Source organism: Schistocerca nitens, chromosome 2 (genome assembly GCF_023898315.1).
Source record: "Schistocerca nitens isolate TAMUIC-IGC-003100 chromosome 2, iqSchNite1.1, whole genome shotgun sequence".
In the NCBI taxonomy this organism is placed as follows: domain Eukaryota; kingdom Metazoa; phylum Arthropoda; class Insecta; order Orthoptera; family Acrididae; genus Schistocerca; species Schistocerca nitens.
In genome coordinates, this window is record NC_064615.1 from 705,961,252 (window position 1) to 705,982,184 (window position 20,933).

General features: G+C 36.8%; 1 protein-coding gene across 3 annotated transcripts in view; it reads left to right on the plus strand.

The window, feature by feature from the left end:
* Window positions 1-20,933, plus strand: part of LOC126236873 (serine/threonine-protein kinase Pak) — a 144,168-nt gene that overhangs the window by 91,658 nt on the left and 31,577 nt on the right. For all 3 annotated transcript variants that reach the window (XM_049946495.1, XM_049946494.1, XM_049946496.1), the window contains 3 exons: window positions 14,335-14,618; window positions 14,960-15,146; window positions 19,760-19,952. In XM_049946495.1, the coding sequence (XP_049802452.1) occupies window positions 14,335-14,618; window positions 14,960-15,146; window positions 19,760-19,952 (664 nt within the window). The remainder of the gene's footprint in view (window positions 1-14,334; window positions 14,619-14,959; window positions 15,147-19,759; window positions 19,953-20,933) is intronic.

Here is a 20,933-nt window from a genome sequence, read left to right on the forward strand (position 1 = left end):
GTCTTGTATGGATACATATGGAGGTCACTTTTAAGAATGCGTTGAACGGAGCGTCTGGATATTCCCAGTTGCACTGCTGCCTTTCTACACGATTTCCCGGGACTTCTCTGTACAGCAACTCGTACCGCTTCAATATTCTCCGGCAAACAGGCTTAGGCCGAGGTCGCTTCGCTTCGAATACTTTTCCTTCCTGTACAAATTTATCGTACAATCTGTGGGTGGTCTTCTTGCAAGGGACCCATCGTGTGTTAAACTGTTGTCAAAAATGTCTCTGAGTCACAACAAGGCTTTTCATTTAATGAAAAAGTAACACAATTGCCGATCATTGCTGTGTCGTCAGTCTTGCATTGTCAGCCATTGCTGCTTACTAGTCTCCTAGTGGCAGTATTGGGAATTACACATCATTTCGTAACTCGTTTGTTTTTCCAAGCTCTGCTGGTACTGCTGTAGGGATCCCAGCAGGATATCTAATGTACGTCGTAAATTGTGAAAGAAACAACTGGTAACACATTTCGTGCACCACCCTGTAGATGTAAGTTTTTCTAGGTTTGCATAAACCATTTGAGGTGAACACCATGATGGTTTTCTAACAAAGCATCAAATGAGGTGTTAAAATGATTGAAACATTGGACTTCTCCTCTGGAGCAGTAATATGGAAATATGTCTGACTATCTTGCTAAGCTATGTATCCTCCTCCACACACCCTTTTGTGGCTTACAAAATGCAGATGTAGATGCAGACTAAAGTGTGAGAATTTCTGCCTTCCACTGCCTTAATAGTTGCTGTAAACCTAATGTGACATAATGAAAGCATCAGATACTCCTCCAGAGTTCAGAAACTGAACTTTGAGCAGGCACTCTTGACATCACACCATTTTTATAAGTCATATTTTAACTTTTACCGTCAATTGACTGAAATCTCTGTTATAAGATGTGTGATTAAATCTTATGTGATTAAATCTTATGTCAGGTTCAATAGATCTGTTTGATGTAACAATAGATTTTATTTCTCACTCCTTATTTTTACTCCCAAGACAATAATTCAAAGATGTCTGCCTCATTGTGAACAGTGGCTTGCAGTGGAGGTTTGATACCTTTTGGTTCCTCACTTCAGGCAACTTGAGCTGTTAAGTCATGCCTATTCTTGTAAGAGCTCAAAGGGCAGTAACAAATCCAAATATTACTATGTAAGTATGATATAACATAACTTTTTACATCTAACTGCTGCTGAGACATTTATCCTCATCCTAATCCTGCTTTAAACTTGCATTGAAAAATTAATGGGCAAGTTTGAACACCGACATTGGATTCGAGTGAGTCCCATGAGTTTAAGTTATTTGTTTATTTAGTTGATGTTTTGGTATCTGTATTCTATGTATTAGAAATTGTCTTATTATTGTGATTTCCTTTCTTTTGTTTTTTATTTTATTGTTAACTGCTTCGATTTTTCAACTCACATGTGTTGCTGGTGAGTTTCATAATTGCTTGCACTCACTTGCTGTACTCACTTGAAGTTATGAAGTTAGAGCCTGAGTGACTTCCCTACCCTATCAGGAAAGGCCCCTTTTCTCTTGATGTGCAATTTCATGATCTGAAAAAAAAAACAACCTATGATATCTGAAATTATTTTAATTATCATTTTCGTGTAACAATGTATATGATTGATCATACGAGACTGCATGATTCAGACTGTGTACAAAAATTTTTTTGTACTCAAGTATCAGACATAAACAATGTGATATATGTAATTGAATCTCTTTTCTATTGAACACCTAAATTGTGTTTTAGTAGATAGTAAATGAATATTTTACACTTGTGGAGTAGGAATTTAATAAAAGTGTGAAATTTCACATATCATGCTGCCCAAACTCAAATTATCGTTCAGTGAGTTTGTGAATGCTCTCAAAACAATGAGAGCACCTTTCTGTGGTGACTGTAGCTTTCTCTCGTGGCATTTGCGAACCCCTGTTCATATGATATTACTCATCCTTGTTGTAAGCCCATTGTGCCACGTCAGTTTGTAAACATTTTTTTGAATCACACTATATTATGCTGTTAGGTTGTGTGTGGTGTTCTCCCCCCCCCCCCCCCCCCTCCTATGTGTTGAAACAAAACATGTTATTTCTTTTGAGACTCATCTGCTCACCAAGACGACTGCGAAATGACCACTTCTTTCTGTTGCTTTCAAACTGGATAAAAATTGACCAACACTACCTATTGATCGTTGTATAAGAGTACTGCCAGTGATTAACATTAATACCATAGTAATGTTTAACTGGTGTATCCTCAATGAATGCAATCAATGGTGTAACAAAGTGCCACTTGAAAGTTACCATGAACTACGCGATTTCACAAAGCACAGTGCTCTCATTCAGTTTATACAGAGTCATGTGTAAAAATTCTTTGATTTGAAATCACAAAAAATGTGTCGAAATTGATATGGTGAAAGCACTTTCTAACTTAAAACAATTTTTTTCAAGTGATCTAAAGAAGTTACATCAATGTATATATACAAGGTATTAAGATGTTGCACATACAGTAAGATAATATATAAGCAAAAGGAATACGTCTCTGGCCAGAAAGTGGTGAACACACAGGTACTGGTGAATCTTTTTATTCTTCTAAATTTTGGAAACATAGCTACTTTCTTGTCATGATTGCCTTCACCCAATGCCACCCAGACAACAGGTCTGTGCACTCCCTGGTGATGTCACACACAGATAACAGTCTGTATCATAACTGTGCTGTGACGCATGATGCAGCTACAGTATAAAAACTTAAAGGGTTTGAGCTGAAACTGCTTTGGTTTTTCCGTGCTTCCTTCTGCTATGTAGCTGTGTAATTTAACTAAGGAAATTTACACCATTACATAAAGTAATGTAAAAAAACTGGTCCATGATTGTGAGCATGTTCAGTTGTTTTGTCAGTGTACTGCAAATACACATCAGTGGGCATGAAGACAAACTGTAATTTTAATTTTGTGTGTACTCTTTCACTTCAGGGACTTAACTTTTCTTTCAGTAAAATATCAGTCATATACAACAATAAACAACAATAACCTTTTGAAATCAAGCAACACAGTTCTTCAGAATATAAGAATTTATTTTCTGCATTATTTTAGTAAATTTTTGTCTCCCCTTAACCTTAAAAATGTGCTGACTGCACACAAAACCCACATCATTCGATGAAATGGGGCATCTCCTGAGACAGTGTTCACTAAATAAAAAAAACATGACAAAGATATTTTATTTCTGTAATTTTCCAGGCTCACAAGAACCTTAAACACACACAAAAAAAAAAAAAATTGTGGCTTTCATATCCTTCACTGAATATTCTGTCAGAGGGTGCTACCAATTTAGTTATAAACTAAGTATCTCATAATTTTTCTTCCTGCATTGCGTAGTCTGTTAAACAATGACTTCATTAAAACTAATTTCATAGATTATTTAAGTCCAAAATTATATCAGAAATAGCTATATTTGTATAAATGACCAAATGATTCTGTAGATATTTGTATAATTGCAAAATAATCCTGTAGCTCTTTGAAGTAAAAATCCTAGAAACCCAAAAATCCGATAAGAATGTAAGGAATACTAAATATTAGGAACCATAGGGAGAATTAAAATTTACCCTTCAGCACAGAAAAGTTGTATGACAATCCGAATCAGTAAACCATTACATGAAGTCAGATAGATACATAACACATATAGCAATACAGCACAAGATATTGAGATGGTTATCTCACTGTAGAACAAAGCTCTTTCTGTGTATCAGTGAAGGAAATTGTGCGCAGACTATAATACAAAATTTACTTAAGTAAAACTATACTGTGCTCATTCTTTACTTTGTGGAACACTTTATCGATATAATTTTGGACTTTTTCATGAAAACACAACAAGCATGATACATAATAAAGACGAACTTCTCATATAACTAAAAGTAACTGAAAAATCAAAAGATAGTTCTGTAGCTGTAATATGTGCCACAAAACATCATTAGAAGTCACAGAAATTAACAGATGCACTTGAAAGGGTAGTAGACAGCATACTGCAAGGAAAGGAGCAGTGGCTACATACATAAAAAGTGGAATAAAATTCCAGGTCATGGTCTTCAATGAGTACTCTAGTTATTTTAGTTCTGACAGACTAAAGGCCCACAGCAGAACTTCTTTTTACACTTCACCAGGTAATTAGAGTGGTGCTAATAATACTTAGTAGAAATAACTAGGAAGTCATTGTATGTTCCTATTTCAATATTAATTTAATCTTGTATAATACTGATTGCACCGAAAGTACTGGTTGAGGACATTGTAATCCAACTTTGATTTCTTCGCCATAGTAATATCCCCAACTAAAAGAGGATGTAGAATAAATTATCAATCTCTGTTGCATTAATTCCAACCGTCTTTCATGAAACAGATGGGAATCCACAGTAAATGGTTTATCTGACTATGATGGTCAAAGGGCAACAATAAACCATTCTCCTCAGTCATGCTTAGTTAAAGAAGACATAAAGTACAGTTACGCACAGTCATAAATGCTGACTCAGCTACACCTTTCAGAGATCGTTTTATATATGATCAATGGGAGGAATTTGCTGGAGACACACCAGATATGAGAATTAAACGTCTCTCCGAAAATATAGTCTTACAATAATATGAATCCACTTTGCCTTAAAAACTTTCCAGAGATACTTTTACTAAAAAATCTAACATGACACTGGAAGACACCAGGCAGAAAATTGGAAATCCCAAGATACTGAAAAGAAACTAAAAGAGTATGAGTACCTTACTAGCCACTCCCATATTTTATTAAAATTTTTGCACTCGGGTATGTGACTTCCAGTTCACACTATTGCTCATAGCAACCAGTTTATTTCAGAATATAGACAGATGATGACCTCGAAAATCAGTAAGGTTACATAAATGCTTAGCATAATGTAGTAGATAAAAACAGCAGCTGCATATTGCAAAAGGAATGCTGTGACTTTTTTCCCAAACCAACTACTTTTCACATTCCATAATATATTATTTATGTATTTCACATGAAGAGATTGGAACACGTCAAGCAAATAATTGGGACGTAGGTTGCAAGTGCTACTCTGAGATGAAGAGGTTAGCACAGGAAAGGAATTTGTGGCAGGCCGCATCAAACCAGTCAGTAGACTGATGACCAAAAAAAAAATGAATTACCTACAGTGCCGCCTCCTGGTTGTTAATTTATATCTTGACTTGTTCAGCAGAATGAGATTTATGGAACATGATGTATCATTCATTGAAGACGATAAACAACAAAAACCACATAGAAAATCCAACTGTTCCTCCCCCAATCTGTTCTCATCACAGCAAGATTTGTAGCAGCTGCATTTGACCCAGTGAACTCAGACTGGTTACATGAATATACTACAGAAGGAATTAATAATCAGCCAGTTATTTCCTGGCATTATAATTAGGTATTCATGGAAAGGTTCATGAATAAGGAAACATTAATTGCTTTTCAACCACCACTGTTTGCAGTTGAATGGCAGCCTTTATTACAGGAAATGGTAGCAACTGGTGAATTTCAGGTGTTATTTCATACCATTAAACCAAATTTGACCATCTATCCACAGTAGACCAAAAATGTCCTGCAAGCATGTCATAACATAGGTAAAACTAGTGAAAGAAAAAAATGTGGTATACTAGTGAACGGAAAAAATTGAATACATTTTATGCCAATTACATGATCACTTCAAAGCACCACAGTTCCCAGCTGAAAGGAAATGTTTTATAGCAAATGTTTACAGGCAAAAATAATTTTTAGAATGGATGTAGGAGAAGACAAGAAGAAAAGCAATGATAGCATCATTGAAGGAGCTCGCAAACCATACAAAGCAGTTACCTCTGTTGCAGCATTACTGGAAGAGGCAGATGAAGAGAAATTGTGCTGGGATGGGGCGTTAACAGATTTCCAGATTCCATTGCGAACCTGTAAACAGCTAGTAAAATAACTTGCACAAGAGAGAAAAACAACAAGTCCTCTGGTTTATATCTTAGTCTGTGCCTGCTACTCACCACAATATGTATTTGGGACATTACTAACTGGAAAAAAAACCTTTTATCATCAGAGTCAAGCATATCTAAAATATCTTGCATTAACTGTAATAAGTGCTGTTTTTTAAAATCTGGAGATGCGTGGTTTCAACACACTTAAGTGTACCTTCAGTATAATGTAAGCAATTTACATTCATAGGAAACTTACATAAGTTCGACACATTATCTACCAAAGTTTCCTTGTAAAAAACACGAACTTCCAACTTCCATTAATAACTACAGAATAACCAACAGATGTACAGATCCTGGTGGTGCATCTATGTAACAAAAAGTAGACAGTCTGTCTTGCTGGTGATGGTCCAGAATGAAGACAAGTCGATTTTATGCTCTCCTAGTAACTGAAATATACTTGAAATTTTATTTTCACTTTAATATTATTCAGTTGATTTCACACTTCCCTTCATTTTCACCAACTGCAACAGAGTCGCATATACAGTGATCCAATGCTGTCAAATGTTTTTTATTCCAGTCTTTGATCACAATATCAATTCTTTAGATGATGACCGATTTCAGTCCGTAATGACTATCCTCAGATCTACAACATACAAAATATATACACCTAGTGAGCAGTGTGTCTTTCAACATAATACAGCAGTACATATCACAATATACTATCATACAACCAGGAAAATGTACAGATAAAATAAGGTAAAACATACCTTTTTTCACCATGTCCTAAAGTGATAAGGCCATAATGGCATCGTCGAAACATATAATCAGCACAGCATCCTCACATATATCTAAAATAAGGTGTAGAATAGGCAACTGGCAACTGGCTACTGAAGTACAGTAGCTACCAGAAATCTGATTTGCCTACATCCTCCCTAGATGTCGTGACTGTGGGCATAGATGTAGTCATCATTTCCACAAAAAATATAATGTGATAAAAACACATTAGGTAAAATACATGTAGCAGACTTTTCAAATTGATAACCATCATAGAAACCAATTGAGATACATTAAAAGATGAATACAGTTACCCATTTAAAATTATTAAAAGGAAATATACGAAGAGAACAGGACCGACCCTTTTTGTGGTAAATTTACAGTCAACAATTAATATACGTAATACATAGCCTGTAGCAACCTATAAATTGCCTATGAAAGATAAAATGTCTATATGACAGCTGAAAAAAGATCAGTGTTCAGTGCCCTCTGTTGGGTCGGCCACCAGGATGTTATGTAGGCGTGCACTGATCGTAATAACTTAACCACTAGAGGGCTTCACATACAATGTGATATGTCTCCCACAGAAAACGTTTAAAGAACATATTAACAGTCAATAAATAAAATTATATAGTCTGGTTATACATTCCATGAATAGGTAGGACATAATCAGTTACAGGATTAGAGCAGCTAATGTATGGAAGTAAGGCAAATGCCTACTGTTCTTGACATAAATCATCAAGTAAGGCTAGGTATAAATATGTGAGGCAGATTATATTTTTTTGCATAAATGATGACTACATCTAAGTCCACAGTAGCAACATCTAGGGAGGATGTAGGCAAACAGATTTCAGGTAGCTACTGTACTTCAGTAGCCAGTTGGAATAATGACTGTGTGGACAATGTGGCCTAATCTACACCTTATTTTAGATATATGTGATGATGCAGTGCTGATTATATGTTCCGACGATGCCATTATGGCCTTATCAGTTTAGGACATTGTGTGAAAAAAGTTACGTTTTACCTTATTTTATCTGCACATTTTCCTGGTTGCTTGGTAGTATATTGTGATACATATTGCTGTATTATGTTGAAATACACACTGCTCACTAGGTGTATATATTTTGTATATTGCAGATCTGAGGATGGTCATTACGGACTGTAACCAGTCATCGTTTAAAGAATCGATATTGTGATCAAAGACTGGAATAAAAAACATTTGACTTCTCTTCATGGCTTGCAGAAGTTGTACTGCTTCCAGACACATTCACTTTTTGTCAGGTCATTCCCAGAAAATATTGATGTAACTCATCCTTCATTTATCCTCTGTCATTTGAGATTGACAATTAAAATGTGCCCTGTTTTATCATAATGGTAGCATGTTGTTCAAACAATACTTTCCATTAGGAAATGTTTGCGACAAATCTGTAACAGCACGCCAAAGTCAGTATTACTATCCTTTGTCAAAACAGTTATGTTCAGGACAAACATTCTACAGCCAGCTTTGTACTAATCTTGTCAACTATGGTGTTGGATTAAGAAGCGAGTGGCCTTGGCACTCTATACAAAACTGCTTTAAAAAACCGACAAATGTGGTGCAGTCTCAACAAATGGCAAACCACAAATTTATCATCATTTACTTAAATGGTGTGCAGGCACAAAATCCTTTCTGGGTATTGCAGTGAGTCAGTGATTTCTCAGCTTCTTGCATCTGGAAAATTGGAACATGTACACTTTAATTTCTTCTTGTGCTTTACAATTTCCTTGGCAATAGGGAACACAGCACTTCTGCCCCAGGCTTTAAACAAGAACTACGGATGTATACTGTATGAAATAAACAAATTTCAAGTGGCACACATTTTCCACACAACACACTCGTGACCTGAAACTTCATGTAACAAACGGTCCTTAGCTAGTGAAGTCATGCTCCAAAATGGTCGCTGTGTGTAGGCCTGTGTATTTAGGTGGTTACTTCAGCTGTGGTTCATGGTATGAATATTCCTTGCCTTAAATTTGCATGCTAGCCCATGAGAAGCTCCACAAAAGCCATGGCTGGGAAAACTTTCTGTCAACACATTTGGTACAAGGTTTGTTTCAAATAGGTTTTAACCAAAGTCTTACCTTTCTCTGAACAGAACAGTTCAGAAGCCTTTAATAGGGATCAATAGCTTAACTTTCTGCAATAAAGTGCTTATAGGGTTAATTATAACCTTATGAAAATAATTAATTGCTACTCACCATGTAGAGCAGACTTTGAGTCACAGAGAGGCACAATGAAATAAACTGCTATACATTTCAAGTTTTAGCCAAAAGGCCTTCTTCTGAATTAGAAAACACACATGTGTGCCCGCACGCGCGCGCGCACACACACACACACACACACACACACACACACAAAAACCACTGTCTCTGGCCATTGTTCCCAGATCCGGATTCTACATACATGATTCTACTTACTACACTCCATATAATATAGATTTAGTATATGTACTTTAAATACTACACTAAATATAGGATGTCTTCTTGCATATAGGATGTCTTCTTGCATATAGGATGTCTTCTTGCATGTAGGATGTCTGCTTACATATAGGATGTCTACTTACATATAGGATGTCTACTTACATATAGGATGTCTACTTACATATAGGATGTCTACTTACATATAGGATTGTCACACACGCTGATGATTTGATGACACTAATCAGCCAACCAAGAAGAAAGAAAATGCACAATATACCCCATAACATGGCCTAATTAATTTGGTCCATGGGGATGAGAGATAAGAGAACAAGCACTATTTTGCACCATGTAAGTCTTTACAAACAGTGTGCTGTGGCTACATCACAGCACCACATGTTCTTTGTGTAAACACAGTGTAACAATTGCGATGTCTGGCTTTGAACTATCTTGCAGTCATTTTTCGTGTAATCCCTACTGATTGGAATGTAATTGTTCTTTGCACATAAAGTGCTCTTGAATTTTTCTGACCGAATTATTGTGGTTGAAAGTGACACACATGCCACATCGAACTGGTGTTGCCAGTTGCTTTTGTTTTCGTATTCTGATTTGTATTGTATTGTGTTGTGGGCTGTGCATCCACTTAAACTACAATGCACTGGTGAAATAGCATCATATGCCTTCTCTCTCCCTTCTTCTCCTTGTGTTTCGTGTTCTTGCATAACTTGTTGGTATGGTGGCTGTATATCTACAAAACACTATTACAGTGTTTGGTAAGCACTATCTACTAATTTCCTGTTGCAGTATAGGGATGGAGAATTCTTTTGCAGACCTTAATACAAATAGTATTGTTTGCTCCTTGCATTCACCTCTCTGTTCCTGTTTGCGCAAATTTGTCAACTTATTATCACCAATAGCAAGGGGAAAAAAAGAAAATACAGTCCTGAGATTATTTCACAACTCGCCAATAACTAATCTGAAACTGTGCTTCTGTCCTGCGAATATGATAATGTAAGAAGATTGATTTTCCAGTCTGCCAAAATTAATACAAAATCCATGCTAAAAGATTACAGTGCAGATTGATGGTACCCTGCACAAGTAGAAAGGTGAAACAGCAAACCATACATATTATGTGTGTGCCAACCATAACCAGGAATCCTAACTGTATGCTGTCTAATCAACCCAGTTAAATGTAAACCCTCTGACAGATTACACAAAATTGCCTATGATGTGAAGCATATACTGGAGACTTATTAAATCTAAGTAAATCTAAATAAATTATGATGGAAACAAAGGAATAGCAGTCTATAACATTGCAACTTTTATTCTTCTTTTGCCATTTGTTGATATCTCTTTCCATCACAGCTCTCCTGAACAACTGCATATGATAAGACTCCACAAAAAGGGCTCATCTGATTTCCCACTTAGTTTGAATGGAAATATGTTAATCAAGCCCTGTCTTTTTTTCTAATACATTGGTATATTGTTTCAGTAAATTCATTAAATTGTCCCTGAAGTGAATGTGCTGACCGATATCTTCTACCAGCTTCATATCAGTTGCCTTCTTTAAATGTGTAATGGCTTTATACACCACACAATAGCTAGAATTCTGTGTAGCTTGGGATTTCCAGCTGCTTTAGCTCTTCATTGAGCTTCTTTTCAGAGAAACAACTTTTTCATTAATTTTCCATTATAGTATTGAACCAAGTGTTTAGTGGATGAAACCCTAATTTCTATATCAGCTAGTTGTATGGTTCCCTCTGCAAGGATTTGTTTATATTTTAAGTTGCCTCATTGTGATCTTCAGCTCGGAATGGTCTGCAAACCCCCAGCTTGTTAAATATTCTTCTTATCTGTAGAATAACTTAATAAAACCCAGGACTTGGCAACTCCGATCTTTTAAGGCTTTTGTTGCACCTTTAAATTCAACACATATTTTAAGTATTGTATTACAGGAGACCCTCTGGGTAGCAAAAACAAGCATTTTTTGAAAACATACGTATATACATTATTGATATAAACTTATGGTCATTGGTATGCCTGGCCGGCACAGAAGACTCTTTGCTACCGTTGACTACTTTGCCCGTAAAGACTCCATGTATGTCTTCAACTCCCTTGGAATGGCACGGAGACCAGGCTGAATATCTCGTGCTAATAAAATAAAATAAACAGAACAGGACTTGTCCTGTAATAAATCTTCTTACATAATAATTAAAACTTTATATCCTGAATGATTATACTGCATAACAAAAATGCATATAATTCCACTAAGAAAGCTTGTTTATTTATATTCAAAAGTAGTACGAGATTTCACTTTGACTCAACAAAATTATTTATTTCCAAACTTTGGTTACAAAATATCTGGAACATCTCGTACCCTCATAACAAATTTGAATGCCACGTTTGCTCATTTGCCTGTTCATGGCTGTTTGGTCATTCTTTCATGGGTCCTTTGTATCCAGACCGATATTGTTGCTCCCTTCTGATTTGCTGTGTTGAGCTGTTGCCTTGATCATAGTTGCAGCACCCTTATGTTGGTCTTTCTGATTGTAATTTGCAGCCCCTCCATGTCATGCATCATAGACACTTTCCTATGCCACTCTGCCACTTTACAACTGGCCATGGTTCCCACTGTCAAACTGGATGTGCTGCTCCTGCACTTGGTGTTCTTGCATTAAATCAGAATAGTCCAGCATGATTAGTAATTGTTTCACATTGGAGTCAGGAAGGGCCAACCTTATCTCCTTAATGTCAGTCAGCAGTTTGTGTTAAAATTCTTAGTAGTCTGCCTGAGCTATTATTCTGTCTCCGTATTCAATTTTATTCAAATACTTCTCAAAACCTCTATGCAGACTGTCATACTGTATCTGCTATTGTAAGGTTCTTGATTTGGAACTCCAGTGTGAAGATGTATCTGAGACCCCTTGCAATGAACACTTCACCAGAAACCACTGCATGAAGTCAGTGTAGTGTAAATAACTTTCAGCAGCTTCAATAGCCTACAGAATGGAACCACTCTCTGCACATGGCTAGCTAAAAAGGGGATCTTTGAATGTTATTCCAGGTATTGGGAAGGATACCTCAGAATGATTCTAAAAACACAACTGGTTGTGTGTCCTGCTGTGTTGTTCTTAAGATACTTTATGATGATGCCTTGGCATGCTGTCCTCCACTACAAACACAGGTGCCAGCTGCTCAGGCCTTGTTACTATACAATATTGCATTTGTGGCTTGGTAGCAGTTTGGTTTATTTCATCCTTTAGCCTACCAATCTCTGCATGCAGATAGATGACAATTTCATAACCTAAATGTGAATTTTAAGCATAGTGTTTTACAAGAAGAGGAGCTATAAGATGTATGGCAAGCTGCTGCATTTGCTTAAAAAGTCATTGATTCTGAATTGCAAAATTCTTAAATCTTCTCATTTCATTTCTAGGTCCTCAGTAGTGGCAGAAGTTTCTTCAGATTGACTCTTAAACTTCGTTTCACATTGTGAGTTGGTGCTCACAGCTCAAATTAGCCAACTGTGAGTCTGACCGCAAGTGTCACTGATGCTGCATAGCTCAGACATTTCCACACTATATTCAGTTTTTAGTTCAGAAATACATTTTGATTATACTTTGTCTATCTGTTTTTTGGTTTACTTCTTTTGAATGATTGTCCACAGCTCCCTATTTTGTTCTTATCACCATTGTTAAATTTCAACAGCTTCTCTCCCCCTCAAGATATCGAATTTTTGTCCTATCACTCTATTCATAGGGTACCTCTCTCATGGTGGCTGCAGAAACAGAACTTATTTTCTGGACTGTATATTATTGCTCTGCCTTTAATTTTGTGGAAATGGAATTTATTTCCTCTGTCAAATAGTTTTGTTCATAAGTCACTGACCGTAACTTTTTGAATCACTGTTTAACCTGCTCTGCCAATATCTTGATCTTTTCTGTAAAGTCTGTAAATTGCCTGGTTGCTGCAATGGCAGTTTTACCTAGTCAGTATCGATCTTCAGGTAAGTAAGAGTCTCTCACTGTGATTTATATATAATACTTCCTGCCAAAGCAGTTCTACTAACTGTCTATGGCATTCATGTAATGAAATGCATTTTTTCTTTTTTTTTTTATTTATGCTCCAAGACAAGAAAATTGAGAAAAAATGTCATATATTATTTTTTGAAAATTTATCGGATCCAACTTCCTGTCTAATCATGGGAAGACCTGTTACTCCTAACTTCTATCACAGTCCATTCTTTATGTTAATGTGGTGTTTAAATAATGTATATATAACACACATTTAAAATTGCCATATAAAATACTGCAAGGTTCCTTTTTTTTACAATGTATTTGAAATTCAGTGCACTACTTCTCAGTGCAGTTCATGTGCTCACAAAAATTGCAGTAAAACGGTTTTTCTCTCATTCTGGGCGTGGTAACAGAAAGGCATGATTGCACCCACAGTCTAGTGTATCTGCTTATCAGTGTCTCAGCACACTAACTATATAGTAAATTGTTAGCTTTACTGCTTTCACTATCTATTTTTGTCATACCTCCTATTTCTGATCTTGGCAAAAATTGATAAATGCTTACAAGAATGAGAACACCATTGGAGAATGAGTTGCATAAGTAGTAGTTCCAGTAAATAACGCTGAAAATTACAGTAAACTCAACAGAAAGATTTCTGTTCCTGCCTCTAGTAGTGTGGATATGCGTGCTATCACAGTGTGTTTGAAATTTACTTGTACTGAGAAAAGTGGATCTGAGTTCTTTATTTTCAGTTCATAATGTGCTGAATCAGTGTGTGCGACCCTGCTGCAGATTATTTTTTGGTTGAAATAAGTTTTCTATAGTGTTACGTTTCTAACAGATATTAAGGTTCTGATAAAGAATAAGGTATTAAAATTTAACAATTGAAGTTATTGTTAGAAATGAGTGCAGTTTTAGATTTGGTTACCTTACTTTCATCATTGTGGACCAGTGGGCAGTTATGAGCTGTCACCATCTAGTCTCTGAGGTGTGCCAGTCACGTAAGAGATAGTAAACATATTATCCCTTAAGTGTGATTAGAACTGTCTGATGTACATATTTATGCTGTTCTGTATACCACCGAGTTAACTGTTCGCAATTTCAGTACACCAAACCAATAGAAGAGGAAACAACAACAGCCCCAGCAGCTACAACAACAGCGACTACAACCACATCGGTGGCTGCTGCACCGCGCACAACAAATGGCACACTGGACAAGAATAGGAATAATAATGTCAGTGTAGGTGCTGGTGTAGATGCAAGGACACCTAGTGATAAAGCGCGTAAGAAAAAAATGAGTGATGAAGAAATACTTGAAAAACTGAGAACTATAGTCAGTGTTGGTGATCCCAATAGGAAGTATACAAAGATGGAGAAGATTGGGCAGGGGTAAGTAATTTCATTGTAATTGCTGAACACAGACAGGTTATTTAAACAGAATTTTTTTCAGATTTTGTGCAGGAATACATATCTGCTAGTTTAAATAATTCAAAACTGCCATAAAATTTACTTAAGATTTGGTAAATGATCTTAGAATTATACATTTACTCACATAAAAGTTTATAATAAATGAAATTCTGTTTCTTTTTTCTCTCGTATTTTAGATATCTCAGAGTTTTGTCTTTACCTGAAGCTTAAGTGATTTCTTACCTTTACTTTATCACAGATCTATTTTTTCTTACAACATTTAATGTAGCTTGAATATTTGCTGATTACCACACTCATTTTAGTGCATCAGGGACGGTGTACACTGCTATTGAGACTTCCACGGGGATGGAGGTAGCTATCAAGCAGATGAACCTATCGCAACAACCCAAGAAAGAGCTTATTATTAATGAAATATTGGTGATGCGAGAAAACAAACATCCCAATGTTGTTAATTACCTGGACAGTTATCTAGTTGGGGAAGAGCTTTGGGTGAGTTTGATTGTAATTGTGATCTGCACTTGGATTTCAGTGACTGAGACAAAAAGAAGAGAGATTTTTTGATGCTTTAGCTAAGTAAGAATTCTAAAGATATCTTGGATTGATATTGGTACAATTTGAAAAATTGTTGAAAATGTGCCATTCATTATAGGTTTGTCCCATCGCATTTGCTTATTTAGTTCTTTTTTGCCTTTCTTTGAATATCAGTCTATAGCACTTTGAAGTAAGATCTGGGGAGCACAACAAGTATTTCATGATTGATTTGGCAGATTTTCTGTTAACCATATTACCAGCATCAGGTATCATCTGCTTTTGTCAGTTTATTTATTTATTTATTTTTAAGTCACCAGCCTTCTGAATGGTTTGAAGCTGCCCGCCATGAATTCCTCTCCTGTTCCAACTGTTCAGAGTAGCACCTGCAACCTACAAACTCAGTTATTCCAGTCTGTCTTCTTCTACAGTTTTTGCTCTCTGCAGTCCCTTCTAGTACCATGGAAGTCATTCCCTGATGTCTCAACAGATGTCCTATCATCCTGTCCCTTATTCTTGCCAGTGTTTTCCACATATTCCTTTTCTCTCCAATTCTGCACAGAACCACCTCATTGCTCACCATATCAGTCCACCTAATTTTCAACATTCATCTGTAGCACCACATCTCAAATGCTTTGATTCTCTTCTGTTCCAGGTTTCCCACAGTCCATTTTTCACTGCTATACAATGCTGTGCTCCAAATGTACATTCTCAGAAATTTCTTCCTCAAAGTAAGGACAATGTTTGATACTAGTAGGCTTATATTGACCAGGAATGCCCTTTTTGCCTGTGCTAGTCTACTATTGATATCCTCCTTGCTCCATCAGTCATTGGTTATTTTGCTGCCTAGGTAGCAGAATTCTTTAACTTAATCTACTTCATGACAATTGATCATAATGTTAATTTTCTCACTGTACTCATTTCTGCTACTTCTCATTACTTTCGTCTTTCTTCGATTTACTTTCAGTCCATATTCCATACACATAAGACTGTTCAATCCATTCATCACATCATTTAATTCTTCTTTACTTTCATTCAGGGGAGCAATGTCACTAGTGAATTGTATCATTGATATCCTTTCACCTAGAATTTTAATTCCACTCCTGAACTTTTCTTTGATTTCCATCATTGCATCTTCGATGTACGGATTGAACAGTAGGGGCAAAAGACTCCATCCCTGTCTTATAACCTTTTTAATCTGAGCACTTTGTTCTTGGTCGTCCACTATTATTATTCCCTATTGGCTCTTGTACATATCGTATATTACCCATCTCTCTCTGTAGCTTACACCTATTTTTTATCAGAATTTCAAACATCTTGCACCATTTTACATTGTCAAACTCTTTTTCAAGGTAAAAAAAAAACCTATGAATGTGTCTTGATTTTTCTTTAGTCTTTCTTTCATTATCAATCGCAATGTCAGAATTGCCTCTCTGGTGCTTGTACCTTTCCTGAAGCCAAACTGATCATCATCTTACACATCCTCAATTTTCTTTCCCATTCTTCTCTATATTATTCTCGTCAGCAACTTGGATTTATGAGCTGTTAACCTGATTGTGCGATAATTCTTGCACTTTTCAACTCTTGCAGTCTTTGGAATTGTGTGGAAGATATTTTTCGAAAATCAGATTGTATGTCGCCATTCTACACACCAGTGTGAATAGTCGTTTCGTTGCCACTTCCCCCAGTGATTTTAGAAATTTTAATGGAATGTTATCTATCCCTTTTGCCTTATTTAATTTTAAATCCTCCAATACTCTCTTAAATTTTGATTCTAATATTGAATCCCCTATCTCGTCTAAATTGACTCCTGTTCCTTCTTTTATCACATCAGACAAATCTTCCCCCTCATAGAGGCCTTCAATGTACTCTTTCCACCTATTCGCTCTCTCCTCTGCATTTAACAGTGGAATTCTCGTTACTCTCTTAATGTTGCCACCATTGCTTTTAATATCATCGAAGGTTATTTTGACTTTCCAGTATGCTGAGTCAGTCCTTTCAGCAATCATTTCTTTTTTGATTTCTTCAAATTTTTCGTGCAGCCATTTAATCTTTGCTTTCCGGTACTTCCTATTTATCTCATTCTTCAGTGACTTGTATTTCTGTATTCCTGAATTTCCCTGAGCATTGAACATTTTTGAACTTGACTTTCATTGATCACCTGAAGTATTTCTTGTGTTATGTATGGTTTCTTCGCAGTTACCGCCTTGTACCTATGTTTTTCTTTCCAATTTCTGTGACTGCCCTTTTTAGTAATGTCCATTCATCTTCACTTTTACTGTCTACTGAGGTGTTCTTATTGCTGTATCTGTAGCCTTAGAGAACTTAAAAGCTGTATCTCATCCTTCCTTACTACTTCTGTATCCCACATCCTTGTGTATTAATTCTTCCTGATTAATCTCTCAAACTTCAGCCTACTCTTCATCACTACGACAGTGTGATCTGTCTATATCTGCTCCCCTGGGTATGCCTTACAATCCAGTATCTGATTTTGGAATCTCTGTCTGACCATGTTGTAATCTATCTGAAATCTTCTAATATCAGCTGGCCTTTCCAAGTATTCCTCCTCCTCATGTGATTCTTGAACAGAGTCTTACCTATTACTAGCTGATATTCGTTACAGAAACTCAATTAGTCTTTCTCCTCTCATTCCTTGCCCAAGCCCGTATTCTCCTGCAACCATTTCTTCTATTCCTTCCCCTACAAAACCATTCCAGTTCCCCATGACTATTAAATTTTCATTTCTGTTTACGTACTGTATTACCCTTTCAATGTCTTCATATATTTTCTCTATCTCTTCATCTTCAGCTTGCAACATCAGCATGTATAACTGTTGGTTTGCTGTCGATTCTGATAAGAACAGCCCTATCACTGAACCGTTCACAGTAACATGCTCTCTGCCCTACCTTCATATTCATAATGTATCCTACTCCCGTTATACCATTTTCTGCTGCTGTTAATATTTCCTTATACTCATCTGACCAGAAATCTCTGTCTTCTTTCCATTTCACTTCACTGACCCCTACTATATCTAGATCGAGCCTTTGCACTTCCCTTTTCAGATTTTCTAATTTCCCTACCATTTTCAAGCTTCTGACCCATAGAATGTTATCCTTTCATTGGTTACTCAGTCTTTTTCTCATGGTCACCTCCCCCTTGGCAGTCTCCTCCCAGAGATCCAAATGGAGGCTATTCTGGAATCTTTTGCCAATGGAAAGATCATCATGACTCATCTTCAGTTACATGCTACATGTCCTGTGGATACACGTTATGTGTCTTTAATGCAGTGGTTTCCATTCTGCATCCTCACGCCGTTCTTCATTGCTGATTCTTCCGCCTTGAGGGGCAGTTTCCCACACAAAGGACAAGAGGGTGCTCTGAACCTCTGTCTTCTCTTCCGCCCTCTTTGATAAGGCAGATGCCAGAATGATGGTAACTTCGTATGCTGTATGTCTTCGGCCACCGTTGCTAATTATTAATCAAAATTTAAGCGGTGGTGGGTTTTTGAACCCGGGACCGATGATATTTTGATTACTAATTAAAGATGCCACCCCTAGACCATGGGTGCATCAATTTAGCATTAAGACAGTTCAAATTAAAGAAGCATGACAGAAAAGAGAAAAAATAAACTGTTTTTAGAGGTCTGCATGGATAAGAAAATAAGATCTACACCTGATAAGTCACATTAATAAAAGACACAGTGCTATTGTCACAGTGTGTTCATCAGTATGTTCATGAGATTTTGTGGGTGGAAGTGATCATCACAGAAGAAAAATTAGAGCTGTCAATCTGTATGAAACAATATATTAAATTGTATTTTGATTAATGTAGCAAATAATTAATTTTTCCTACTTTTTAAATTGTATGCATTTTACTTTGATCTGTCACTTTTGTGTGTGTGTGTGTGTGTGTGTGTGTGTGTGTGTGTGTGTGTCCGTCCCTACCTCTGACATGTAGGCTGCCCTGCATTACAGAAATGCTTGGGATAGTATTGGCATGTATTGCAGGGGTTGTGTGGATGGGCGTGGCTGAGCAGAGAGGGGAAAGAAGAAATGATGAGAGAGAGAGTCGATGAGGTGGACAGAGAAAGGGAGGGGAGTAGATAGATGGGGAGGAGATGATGGAGAGCAAGAGGAGGAGGAGGAGGTGATGGACAGAGAGAGGGGAGAGGTGGTGGTGAAGATAAAGAGGGTGGGAGGTGGGGAGAGAGAGAGAGAGAGAGAGAGAGAGAGGGAGGAGGGGAGGGCGGGGAGAGAGAGAGGGGGGGTGGAAGGGGGAGAGGGAGGAGGTAGGAGGGGGGGGTGAGGCAGACAGAGTGAGTATGGGGGAGAAGATGGACTGAGAGATGGTGTAGGGGAGATGGACAGAGAAAGGGTGAGGAGTATGGATGGAAAGAGGCAGGGAGAAGATGTACAGAAAGAGGGATGGAGAAGATGGACAGAGGAGGCTGGAGAGGTAGATGCAGTGGGCAGGTGGAATATGTAGAGGGCTTAGAATGTAAGCCATTTAAAAAAAAAAAGTTTCTGTAATGCAAAGAGTGTGATTTCTATTTCCTATTTGTCATTTTATTACAGGTGGTGATGGAATACCTGCCAGGCGGCTCATTGACAGATGTGGTTACAGAAACTTGTATGGATGAAGGACAGATTGCATCTGTCTGCAGGGAAGTTCTTCAAGCCTTGGAGTTTCTGCACAGTAATCAGGTCATACACCGTGATATTAAATCAGACAATATACTGTTAGGTCTGGATGGCAGTGTTAAACTGAGTAAGTATTTTGTAACTCAGTAATTGTTTATATGTATAAGTTATTTTGTATTTTTTAATAACATTCTTAAAAATTGATATTGAAAGTTTCAAACTGACATCATTGTGTTTCTTCTGTTTCAACAGTGATTTCACTTGTATATAAAATTTATTCATGGTGTTAATTGCAACAGAAAATTTTAGAGTTACCAGTTTTGTCTAGGTTACTCACTAGCCTTCTTCAGATCCAAGTAAAAACTTGATACATCTTAGAAAGTTTTCTGCTGATTTGGATTGTCAGAAATAGCCCTACAATTTTTAACTGAGGTCACAAATGAATTAAAAAAAGAAGTTTTATACACAGAAAATGATTCTTCATCTCACATAATGATTAACATGTTGACCTTTATTAAGATGACAAAAAAATCTATTTATTTACAGATGCCTATAAGGTGGAATATACCATTGCCAAATGCAGGATGGAATACAAAATTTGTTCAACCTGTGGCTAGTCCCAGAATGCATAGTTTTTTCACCCATGTTTACTTATATAATTCATCATGATATCTTTGTATTTCCCCACCAGTTAACTTGGAGGACTTGAGACATAGAAAAGACTGTTAACAATGAATGGATGCATGTAGTTACTATAAGAAACAGGCAGATGAATGAACTGATCAGGGAACGGACTAGTGGAAGATGTTAATACTCCAACAAAAATGAAGTGGAGGCAGGCAGAGCATGTATAGTAGATAGTAGATCAAGTAAGGAAATTTTTAGATGGACTCCAAGATATAACAAGAGACTTACGTGTGAGATATGTGGGAACAACATAGATACGTATAGTTAAAGACAGTGACGCATTGAGATGGCTCTACTTGGCTTTTATCCAGTTCTCTGTGTCAAGTGATTGTTGTGTTGGTGGTTTCATTCTGCTGTTGAACTGAATGTGCTATATTCTAAACATACAGTGTGAAAATACAAATTGCAGTGTATAGTGTAT